At 43.8% G+C, this 12,870-nt stretch overlaps 1 protein-coding gene across 1 annotated transcript in view; it reads left to right on the top strand.

Annotated features, from left to right (window-relative positions):
* The window catches only part of cacng3 (calcium channel, voltage-dependent, gamma subunit 3), a 53,024-nt gene extending 42,985 nt beyond the window's left edge, over positions 1 to 10,039 (top strand). Inside the window, exons 2-4 of the mRNA XM_002932434.5 lie at positions 3,748 to 3,831; positions 6,705 to 6,845; positions 8,838 to 10,039. Coding sequence (XP_002932480.1) covers positions 3,748 to 3,831; positions 6,705 to 6,845; positions 8,838 to 9,355 — 743 coding nt within the window. The 3' untranslated portion in view covers positions 9,356 to 10,039. The remainder of the gene's footprint in view (positions 1 to 3,747; positions 3,832 to 6,704; positions 6,846 to 8,837) is intronic.
* Positions 10,040 to 12,870: the final 2,831 nt, after the last annotated feature.

Genomic DNA, 12,870 nt, shown 5'->3' with positions numbered 1-12,870 from the left:
GAATTTTTCGCCGTTTCGTGGATCTTTTGAAAGATTTGCGAATTTTTCGCCAAAGCGAAACGGAACAGATTCGCTCATCACTAGTCACAAGATCCAAAACCTAAGGGGGTTAATTCCATTTATTTTAACATTCATGCTACAAGGTTTGGAAATTGCCTGGAAATAATTCTGTAAGTCACTGCCAGCCAGGATATGAATATTTTAAAGCCCCCACCAATGGAAGGCACTTTGGTACTGCGTTGCTGCCGGCCATACGGAAAGTAGGCTACCCCTGCGCCTATACGGGCCCTATAGTGGCTGCTAATAGCACTTGTACCCATCCCGCTAGTCTATAAATACATGGGGAGTTTGGCAGGACTCACAAACTCGCTCTTTGGGTCATTACGTTTGCCCTTCCCTGCAGCAAAACATTGATTTCTCCCCCCCCCCACTGGATGATGGTACAGCCCTACCCCAGCCCGCGCTCTGCTTCCATTCCGCTCAGCTACCCATTGCCTGATACTGGCGCTGATTGTGCGGAGATCTGTTCTAAAAGGACAATAGAGACACAACGTAAATTGTTATGTAATGAAGAATTGTGCAGCGCTGGCAGATGCAGGCATCTATTTTCATACCGGAGGTTAAAGGGGAGATCGAGCCAAGCACAGTTTTTTGTTTTTTTCATAATTAAAGGAAATGTTAATTCTAAGCAACTTTCCAGCATAAAAATCCAGGGGGCAAAAACACTCAGGCGTAGAAGCGTTCCAGGGGCTTCGGCCTCTTGAGGCAACAGCCCTGATGGTGCCCCTCCCCATGGGTATTTATTTGTGTTGGAGCCGGGCAAGAAATGAGGTACAAGTATAGGACCTGTTATCCAGAATGCTCAGGGCCAAGGGTATTCTGGATAAGGGGTCTTTCTGTAATTTGGATCTCCATGTCGTAATTATACATCTACACTCCATACCTTAACTATATTAAAAAATCAATGAAACATTAAATAAACCCAATAGGGCTGTTCTGCCCCCAATAAGGGGTAATTATATCTTAGTTGGGATCAAGTACAGGTACTGTTTTATTATTACAGAGAAAAGGGAATCATTTAACCATTAAATAAACCCAATAGGACTGTTCTGCCCCCAATAAGGGGTAATTATATCTTAGTTGGGATCAAGTACAGGTACTGTTTTATTATTACAGAGAAAAGGGAATCATTTAACCATTAAATAAACCCAATAGGGCTGTTCTGCCCCCAATAAGGGGTAATTATATCTTAGTTGGGATCAAGTACAGGTACTGTTTTATTATTACAGAGAAAAGGGAATCATTTAACCATTAAATAAACCCAATAGGGCTGTTCTGCCCCAATAAGGGGTAATTATATCTTAGTTGGGATCAAGTACAGGTACTGTTTTATTATTACAGAGAAAAGGGAATCATTTAACCATTAAATAAACCCAATAGGGCTGTTCTGCCCCAATAAGGGGTAATTATATCTTAGTTGGGATCAAGTACAGGTACAGTTTTATTATTACAGAGAAAAGGGAATAATTTAACCATTAAATAAACCCAATAGGGCTGTTCTGCCCCCAATAAGGGGTAATTATATCTTAGTTGGGATCAAGTACAGGTACTGTTTTATTATTACAGAGAAAAGGGAATCATTTAACCATTAAATAAACCCAATAGGGCTGTTCTGCCCCAATAAGGGGTAATTATATCTTAGTTGGGATCAAGTACAGGTACAGTTTTATTATTACAGAGAAAAGGGAATAATTTAACCATTAAATAAACCCAATAGGGCTGTTCTGCCCCCAATAAGGGGTAATTATATCTTAGTTGGGATCAAGTACAGGTACTGTTTTATTATTACAGAGAAAAGGGAATCATTTAACCATTAAATAAACCCAATAGGGCTGTTCTGCCCCCAATAAGGGGTAATTATATCTTAGTTGGGATCAAGTACAGGTACTGTTTTATTATTACAGAGAAAAAGGAAATCAGTTTTAAAATTCTGTATTATTTGATTAAAATGGAGTCTATGGGAGACGGATTTTCAGTAATTCAGCGCTTTCTGGATAATGGGTTTCCAGATAAGGGGTCCCATACCTGTATTTGGAGATGCACACCGTCAGTATAGTAATCAGAAGAGTGGGTGCTCACTGCAGGGGTCCCCTGGAAGATCAAACCAGGGCAGCCCAAAATAGTATTTGCAAATGTATTATTTACATGAAAAATCCAACGTGCTTCGACCCCCACCAAAAGAGGGTGGCTTCGTCAGGGGTATACACAAAAGGCCTTTGCAAATACTATTTTGGGGTGCCTTGCCCCCCAGTGGCATAACAACCACACAGCGGCCCCACGCAGAGGGAGGGCTCTCCTACCTGTGGGCGGGGATCTGAGAACACAGGGGTGGGCAGGGGTTGGGGAGTCCCCTTTGAAGGTATTTTTGCAAATAGATTTTTCACTTGTGTTGCAGTCTGTATCTAGCTGTGCATGCACTTTTTGTCGCACTGAAACAACACTGACATTCTAGGGGAAAAATGTGTATTTTGCACCCTGTTAGCACACAAGGTCCTTCATTTATACTCACAAGAAGAATCATTTCATGTGCATCTGTAAGCAAGTACCCCCCAAATCTCTACCTGTCTCTTATCATCCATGTATCGTTTCTAGTTGACAAACATAAACTTGTACTGACTCTCCCCCTTTAGAAACTCTCCCCTCAGCCTCCCCCACTCAAGCTCAGCAACTCTGTTCCATCAGCCCCCCCCCCATCTGCTTGGTACATTCCAACTTGCACCCCGGCCACTCACCCCCCAAACTCAACTAATAACTAAGAGCAGGGCCCAAGTTAGAGACAGAAGAGGCACATACCCTGGGCCCCAGTACCCCTGCACCATTGCACCTTGGCACGTGGCCCTTCTGCCTACCCCTAGTTCCTGCCCTGGCCAGAACCACCGGCATGACTGCCTTGTGTGTCAGTATTGAGGGAGTAAGTGCTGACTCCGAGTACTGCAACTCTGTAAGTAGGGTTGTCACCCAGCTAGTAGTTTACCCGCCTGGATAGTTAAACACCTGCCAGGGCCAGGGCTGATATTACAAATTTACTGGCAATATAATTGATAAGATGAGCCCCTGGCCCAACCCAGATCTGCCCCAAGGTTACCTGTTTTCTTCCTGGATCTGCTCCATAACTGGCCCTCCGGCCGCCCCTTTTACATCACTGCCTGGTTAATATTATTTAGAAAGGTGGCACCCCTATCAGTATGAACCCCAGGCCCCCTAAGTCTAAGGCCCTCTTTCTCATTGCACCCAAGCACCCCTGTACTCATTGGGTTTTGGGTTCATACCCAGACCATGGAACATGTCTATTTATTGTACATTTAGACTGTAAGCTCTATGGGCCAGGGATCTCCTTCCTACTGTGTCTCATACCACATGGCACTTACTCCCTGTGTATTTATACTTATTTATTGTATTTATTATAACACTTGCCCTCCCTGGGTGTAATTTTGTATTCTGTAAGACTGTACAGCGCTGCGTACCCTTGTGGCACTTTATAAATAAAGTTATACATACATACATACATACATTTAATGCTTGGGGAGTTGCCCATCAGAGGATTCTTCAGTTGAGGGTTAATTGTGTCTCTACGCTTTCTAAATCTCTGCTCAGACGAGCGCCCTAATTTCGTTTTTTTCTCATATGTACATATATATTTTTGTAACCGTTGCTGCTTTTGTGTAACTGTTTATCTCTCTCCGGCAGGAGCCTTCCGCGGGATGTGCAAGAAAATTGATCATTTCCCGGAGGACGCAGATTATGAACAGGACACGGCGGAATATTTACTGCGTAAGGACTTTCCCATTACCATTAGTGCATGTAAAATGGCTGAGGGCTGAGAGGCTATTGAGGGGAGGCCAGGGGATGCCTGTAGCCTCGCAGCAGCCATGCTTTGCAGCTCAGGAGAATGAACAAACAGTATGGCAGCGTCGCGCCTCTCCCCACGGATGATTATCTCTGCATAGTGATAGGAATAAATTCTGCCTTTGTCAGACGTTCCAGGTCTGTTGGCTGAACCAGCAGTGAATGTAATAAACCAGCGCAGGGCTACGGTCTCCAGACAGATCCTCTAATTGAGGGAGATACAGAAAGAATGGTATTTGGGTTGTTATGAAATCTGCTTTTCTCTTTAATTGCCTCCTGAAAAATACCTATTATATAGCAACACATAAAGTGTTTGTGGGGATTTTGTGCAGGAGTGGTTGCACTCTAACCTCAGTTGTTCTGAAGAATACAGAAAGCCTTTCTTGTTAATTAAGCACCCTTTCATTGAAGGAGCGCGGCTACAGGCACGGGTGCAGAATTCAGCACAGCGGCCACTCATTGCTGTCCCCAATAACCTGTGTCCCTAATGAACCCCCAGTGCCTGTAATTACTGACCTAGGACCCCTGGCCAACACTTCCCATTGCTATAGCTTTGTAAAGTCCAAACAAATGACTATACTGTACCTGTACCCAGAGCCAGGGGAGCTTGTGGGCCTCCTGATGCAGAATCCCAGGTTTTGCCCCCCTTGGTAAACTTCTCCTACTTTGCCCCATGGCTAAAGCACCCGTGCCCAGTGTGAGGCAAGGGATCCTTGGGAAAATCAAAAAAAGGTGGCAGCAAGGCACTCTATTGAAAGTAGTTTTTAGAGAAGAGGAGCACAGGTTTGGGGTCCTAGGTTATAAATTACCAGTCACTGGGTCAGGATGCCTAACAAATCAGCACCGCTCAATGTATTTGGGTTTATGGACCCTGCATGTGAATGAGTATATAGTCTCCAGACTTTAACATGCAGCATTTAGAGAGTCAGAATGCCCAACCGCTGTCCCAGAGGATCTCCCAGTCAAGGACAGTTTCCACAGAGGGTCAGACTGACCCACCACAGTCCCAATGGATTGCCTGGGGGGTCCCGGTCAAGAACAGTTTCCATAGAAGGTTAGACTGACCCACCACAGACCTATAGGATCTTCTGGCAGGCCCCAGTCAAGTAGAGTTTACAGTACATAGATCAGTGTTCCCCAACCAGTGGCTCATGAGTAACATGTTGCTCCCCAACCCCTTGGATGTTACTCCCAGTGGCCTCACAGCAGGAGCTCATTTTTGAATTTCTGCTAAGGAGGCAAGTTTTGGAGGCATAAAAGCCAAGTATAATGAGCCTTCTGTAGGCTGCCAGTCCACATAGGGTCTATTAAGCAGCCAGTTATAGCTCTTATTGGCACCCCCAGGAACTTTTTCCATGCTTGTGTTGCTCCCCAACACTTTTTCCACTTGTGGCCCATGGGTATAAAAGGTTGGGGATCCCTGACATAGAGGGTCAGAATGTCCCAGAAGACAGTCCGGTGTGCCTGATCAAATGTCAGTGTCCATCATTGCTTTCTTTTCTCTTTTCCTCATAGGTCTATAGGACATTATATAGGTCTTATAGGATATATAGCACTTTCTACATCTATTTGTTGTGAGAGTGTGTCCTTGATATTGGTTCCTCTGGTGGGCCCTAGGGAGTTCACTCTACTCTTAAGTGTATGTAGCAGAGATTCTGGTGAGGGATATGAAACCACAAAAAAAGCCTTAGGGTCTTCGGTCAAACCCCAGTGTCCATTAGTTGTAACCATCAATGGTTAACTTTTCCCTCATTGACACGAGGGAGATAATGAATTTGTCCTATTGACTGCATTACCATCAGGTATAAAGAAGAATATGTACGTTAAATACATGTGAGTAAATGAGCCATTGATTGTTCCATAGCCCACCACTGAATTGCCTTTTTATGAAATATAAGCACAAACCAGTGTAGTGGAACATTTGTCCTTATCGAGGCGGCCTCAGTCATTCAACAGTCAATATCCAGCTGCAATAATGTCAGCAATATTTGAGAGCTGCCAGCCAATAGTGTGCATTGCAGATTGGAGCCCCGAGCAAGCTAAGTGATAGGAACAAGATGCTCGCTGGGAGTCTGGAACTCAGTGTAAATAAAGATATGGGGGGGGGGGGGGTTGTTGCAATCCTCGAGCCTCTGGCGTTACTGGGGCTGGCAGGACAGTTTCTCATTTACTGGGAGAGAAAGAGACAGAGGAAGAGACGCGCCATTGCTATTCCTTGGAGTCTCAGGCTGGGTTGGGAACTTTCATTCGCCTGCGTCGGAGAGGGATACAAGTTTATTGAGTGTGAGATAAACAGGAATAACCAAAGGCTGCTCATGGTCTATTTAGGGCCCAGCATTAATCACACAAGTTGGCAGATAGGCAGTCTCCTTTGTAAATAATGCTAATAACACTGTGTTTCAAGTAAGGAGAAACTTTACTCTCATAAACTGGCCGCCAACACCATGTAACATTGCCCATACGTGGCCTGACTGGTTACTGGATGTGCAAACCAATGGCTTCTTGATCCGGCCATAGTGATATTGATTGGGAAGGTCTGAGAAACGCACCCAAATATCCTGCCCAGGACTTCCATTTGAACAGTTTATTGGGCAGCTGGATGAGCCCAATTTAGTGCCCAAATCCGCATGTCTGGTGACCTTCCCCTACAACAAGATCTGCCCATTTATACCAAGTTTTGTTTAAAAATTATTTAACCTGACTCTTCCCTACCTCCCCTGTACTAATGTCATAGTAGAGCCCAATACACATGTATAGGGGACCTATTAACTGCAATGTCCTTCTCTCCTCTCTCCCAGGTGCTGTCCGGGCTTCCAGTATCTTCCCCATCCTCAGTGTGGGCCTCCTGTTCTTCGGTGGTCTCTGTGTTGCTGCCAGCGAGTTCTATAAGAACAAGCACAATGTTATTCTCAGTGCCGGAATCTTCTTCGTTTCAGCAGGTCAGTGCCATGAGAAATACATGAAATTGTTCCAATAATCTTGTCTCTTCTCTGTCTAATATTGCTGTGTGCCAGTGAGAGTAACACAACAGAAGATAATAGTTTGTATAGTGCTGTGAGGAAGAGCTTAATTCCCATTGTTATCCCATAAGCTCAATCAGCCATAGCCCACCCACCCTAACTATTGACAGTGAGATCAAGCCGCCATTTCTCATTGAGGAGTCGATATCCCCACAAGCCATGTTCTGTACTTTGTTTAAAATACATATTAATCTTGGTGGCAGATAGTAACTGGGAGACTTAGTTATTTAACCAGCCTCCTATTATTAAATTCATACTTAATGCAGATGGGGGTGTGCGCTTATGGTTACTTTATAGCGTACAGCACTTGGACAGCAAATTTATTGGACCTTTTCTTAACAGAACATTTTGCAATTAAAGCCTGTTTAAAAATACCTAGAGATATACACATATATATATATGATTATAGACAAAAATGCATATTTAGTGCCTTGTATATACATGTTGCAACTTTACAAATACAGTTTCATGCACATAAAGTTCTGCTACTTTGGCCAGGTCAAAAAATAGTTCCAAGCGCCCCTTAGATTTCTAATTGATTAAAGGTCCCCATACACGGGCTGATTCTAGCTGCTAATATTGGTCCCTTATACCGATTTGGCAGCTAATCGGCCTGTGTAGGGGCACTACCGACGGGCCTGCCCGACCGATATCTGGCCTGAAATTGGGCAGATCTCGATCGGGCAGGTTACAAAATCAAGTCGGATCGGGGACTGCATCGGCTCGTTGATGCGGTCCCCGAACTGACTTTGCCTATACCCATCGTTATAATTCGATCATTTGGCCCCAGGGCCAAACGATTGAATTGGCCTGGATTCTCCCGATATCGACCCCCAAGCGAGCGGATCTGAAGGTCTATGGCCACCTTAAGAATATAATTTTGAAGCAAAATTCTCCAATGACCATTAACTTCTTCACAGGTGAGGATGCTGCTTACAAGCACTATGTCAGGCATCTTGCTAAAGTTTATTGTGCCGTTTTGACTTCATTACTGTAATCAAATAAGAGATGGGAGGACATCCTTGTCTTGTGCTAGGAAAACTGTTTCTGTTTAAACAAGAAGGGAAGGTAAAATCACTGGAATTGGGGGACTGCCAAGTTGCTGAGGGCTCTGGAAATGTACTGTGTCCTTCCAACCTGAGGGGGGTTGCATTGCATTGCCCAACAAGCAGTATCTTGGGCAGGTGGATTTTTGGAAGAAGATGAACCTTTACCTGGGATAATAGGTAAGCAACCTGATCCAATGGGAGTGTAACAACTTGGCACCCCCCCCCCCCTGTGATTTTAGCTTTCCTTTTCCTTGTGTCGAGCTCCAGTTACTGGATTTGCAGATCAGGTGGGATTCCCATTGGAGGACTGTTTCCAGTTGGCTCTCAAGTGCTGTGGAAATGTTATCCAGCAATACTCGTTTGGGAATACAACTCTGATATCCAGTGTTGGACCAGGATACCAGGAAAGCTCCCAGTGGGCCCCCCCTGCTGACCCAACCATTTGCCTTGTATGCCTATACCATGGCCATTACTCAATTCTATGAGAAGAAACTGAAGAAATGGAGGAAAGGATAGATAATAGTATGTAAAAATAAGTAATTAAGAGATTAAAGAATGTGAGTAAACAGAGAAAGGGAGAGTGGGCCTAAGGTCTAAGGGTTTTCTGGTGGGCCCTTGGCACCCCAGTCCAACACTGCTGATATCTCTGGACTTCAGTTCTCACAAAGCTTAAGCCTTGGTAATACAGTATGTGCTGGGATGTGGATTTCGGCAACAATGGAGCAAGCATGATTGAGCAACAATGGGAAGTAATTTGGGGGCCCTTTCCCTCCCACCCGCAACTTACAGACTTTACCGGTCTGACAGGGCTTTTAGATACCATCACATGGACCTGACTGACGGTTCTTATTGTCTCTTTCAGGCTTGAGCAACATCATTGGGATCATCGTTTACATCTCGGCCAATGCAGGAGACCCCGGGCAGAGTGATTCCAAGAAGAGCAACTATTCCTATGGCTGGTCCTTCTATTTCGGTGCCCTGTCGTTCATCATCGCTGAGATGGTGGGGGTGTTGGCCGTGCACATGTTTATAGAGAAGCACCGGCAAATCCGAGCCAAATCCCACTCTGACCTGTTCAAGAAATCTGCCTTTTCCCGAATCCCCAGTTACCGATATCGATTCCGCAGGCGTTCCAGCTCCCGATCCACCGAACCTAGATCCAGGGACCCGTCCCCTGTGGGCAAAAGTTTCAACCCCATTCCCACTAGTGACATTTCCCTTTACACATTGACCTCCCGTGACCCCACCAAGGTGACTGTGGGTTCCCTGTTAAATTCAGATAGAGAACACAACTTCCTGCAGGTCCACAACTCACTATCCAAGGATTACAAAGATTCTCTCCACAATAACCCTTCCAATAGGCGCACCACCCCTGTCTGATGGGGCTTCTCACTCAAGGAAGAGCCATAGAAGAGCCAGGGAGGACAACGGAATAGCACCTACCCAAGTCCATCACATGTATGGTCTTCTCCACTCCACCTCTTGAGAAGAGGAGGACAATGCTAAACGTCCACCATTAACATTCTTATACGGACATCTGTGAAATTGTATTAGACCACATTGTGGACCACATTAGACCACATGAAAGGGCATTTAGGTAGGAAGAATGATTAACTTTAGTAGGTGCCAGTGTCCGGAGCTATGGAAGTTCTTTTGGTCTACATAAAGGATGCAAGTAGGAGAATGGTTTATGTTTATAATGGATCATTAGCAAATTTCTTTATCTAGTTGAGTAGCATATATCTAAATCTGTCCCTAAATATTATTTAATTCATATGTGGGTACTTTCAGGAGCACTTTTAGACTTTTCCAAAATCCCTGTCCTCAGCAATTACCTATTTGTAGGAAGGGGGCCGGGGGACGTGATTGGTAGTACAGAGAGTCCGCCAAGAATAGAATTCTACCCTTGGTAATGTGGCCCCGGAGGTGAGACACCTACCCTGCCTAGTAACAGAAGGGCCCCAGCTATGAGTCTGAAAACCTGGACTGAATTCACAATTACAGTACAGGTATAGGATGTTATCCAGAATGCTCTGGACCAAGGGTGTTCCAGAAAAGGGGTCTTTCCGTAATTTGGATCTCCATACCTAAAGTCTACTAAAAAATCATTAAAGCATTATTTAAACCCAATACAATTGTTTTGCAGCCCATAAGGATTATTTATATCTTAGTTGGGATCAAGTACAGGTACTGTTTTATTATTACAGAGAAAAGGGAATCATTTAACCATTAAATAAACCCAATAGGGCTGTTCTGCCCCAATAAGGGGTAATTATATCTTAGTTGGGATCAAGTACAGGTACTGTTTTATTATTACAGAGAAAAGGGAATCATTTAACCATTAAATAAACCCAATAGGGCTGTTCTGCCCCAATAAGGGGTAATTATATCTTAGTTGGGATCAAGTACAGGTACTGTTTTATTATTACAGAGAAAAGGGAATCATTTAACCATTAAATAAACCCAATAGGGCTGTTCTGCCCCCAATAAGGGGTAATTATATCTTAGTTGGGATCAAGTACAGGTACTGTTTTATTATTACAGAGAAAAGGGAATCATTTAACCATTAAATAAACCCAATAGGGCTGTTCTGCCCCCAATAAGGGGTAATTATATCTTAGTTGGGATCAAGTACAAGGTACTGTTTTATTATTACAGAGAAAAGGGAATCATTTAACCATTAAATAAACCCAATAGGGCTGTTCTGCCCCCAATAAGGGGTAATTATATCTTAGTTGGGATCAAGTACAGGTACTGTTTTATTATTACAGAGAAAAGGGAATCATTTAACCATTAAATAAACCCAATAGGGCTGTTCTGCCCCCAATAAGGGGTAATTATATCTTAGTTGGGATCAAGTACAGGTACTGTTTTATTATTACAGAGAAAAGGGAATCATTTAACCATTAAATAAACCCAATAGGGCTGTTCTGCCCCCAATAAGGGGTAATTATATCTTAGTTGGGATCAAGTACAGGTACTGTTTTATTATTACAGATAAAAAGGAAATCAGTTTGAAAATTCTGAATTATTTGATTAAAATGGAGACAGAGCTTTCTGGATAACGGGTTTCCGGATAAGGGATCCCATACCTGTACAAGGATTCCTTCCACTTTTATTCTGTGAATGCCGAAAAAGAGTCGTAGAAATAAAATTTTTTATTTTCCTAGTGTAGTACCGATTGCACAATAACCTGGAATTAGATTAGATTTGTACAATTACAAGGGGGGCAAATATAGTGCGTCTCCTTGGGGGGTTTGTAACTGTTAGGGAAAAAAGCCCCCGAATGGCATGGAACTGCTACTGCTGATAATCTCTCGGTGTTCTTTCTAAAAACAAATGGCAGTGAGTGAGTGTGGGGAGAATTTCAATGCAAGGTGGATCCCCCCCCACGCAGATTTGGAGAGAATTCTAAAGTGCTGTTTTGACAGGTGTGTGGGAGGTGACAGGTACGGCGTAACCATGAAAACTGCATTAGCCAATCCGTGGGCTCCGTGAAAGTGATTTGTGCATGCGTTACCTGTTTGTGTGAATTGAGGCTGTTTCTTCATGCGCTTTCATTGCAGCCGTGTGGGAAAGCAGTAAAGTTTCCCAGCTCTGGGGGTGAAGCAAGGAGCATCTGCCCCCCACCTCTAGTCAGGGCTTGACATGTCCTGTAAGACTAATACCCTAGTTGCCGCCCTGCACCTGGTCCCATGATTTGCACCCAAAGACGCAGCTCTTTGTACTCCCAGAATGCACTGCAGGTAGTTAGCCCTCCTGTTGTGTTATAACTCAATTGCAAGAAACTCAAACAGGAACAAGGAACTCTCCATAGAAGGTTAACATGGCTTTGGCATAGACATTCCCTGTCATAAGTACAATATGCAGCAGGAAAATGTCAGGGTTCACCCCCAAATCTGCCTATACAACCTCTGTAATGGGTTTCCCAGAGACCCCTAATCTCACTCTTTGGTTTAAGGCTGCCCCATAGAGTCCCTGCCCTGGGCCCCCAACTAGGGAAACCAGCCTTACAGTTTGGGAACCACTGATTTAATGTGTTGCTGTTATATCACCCCATCCTGATTGGCTATACCTTCTACCCCCTCCCCCCCCCCACTGAGTACAGGGCCCAGGGCAGTGACCCATATGTGTCCCACCACTACAGACAGCTGGGACTAAGACTGCAGTTTATACTGTATAATCTCTTACTTAAGACAATTACCTTTTCTCCAGTCTTTGCACCTCCTATCTAAATAAAAGGTTACATTGACTCCCCCTTTTGCACATTGAACGCCATTCTTCCCATTTATTAAGGCTGCAAACTTATTTAAGGGTGAAGTCGTGTAAAAGAAAAACGTAAAACTGCTGGTGCTGCTCTTCTGAGCACTTTTGCCATTTATATTATTATTTTGTTTTCGTGATAATAGCAGTTTTATGCTGCTCATAACTTGATCCTGTCTGGAAAGCTGATCAAGTCTCTGCACAGTTCTTCTGTGTCTTTTAGGGACTTTATTCGCCATTTTCCAGTGCTACCATAACCTCACTGAATGGAATGTAAGATGGGATCAACAACCCCCCTTTGTTAGAAATGCACCTACTTTTATGTCGGTCGATTTAATACCTTCTTGTAGAGCTGAAAGTAATTGTAACTGATGGTAATTAAACTCGAAATATTCACGGTATTATTTTGATGTGGTTTTATCATAGGGTTAAGGAATGAGTAGTTTAAACCTAATACAATTGGGATTGGATCTCCCTTGATCCAGAAATTCCACCAGGAAGGTAGATGATCTTAGCCGAGACAGATACCCATTTGCTTGGAAGGAAAATGTTCTGAAAGCTCGGTAGATACGGCTACATAAGTAGGATAAATTAAATATTATAGAGCATTCCTTTAAAGGGGAACTAACCCC

The sequence above is a fragment of the Xenopus tropicalis genome, chromosome 9 (assembly GCF_000004195.4).
Source record: "Xenopus tropicalis strain Nigerian chromosome 9, UCB_Xtro_10.0, whole genome shotgun sequence".
In the NCBI taxonomy this organism is placed as follows: Eukaryota; Metazoa; Chordata; class Amphibia; order Anura; family Pipidae; genus Xenopus; species Xenopus tropicalis.
This window is presented reverse-complemented; position numbering and strand designations above follow the sequence as displayed.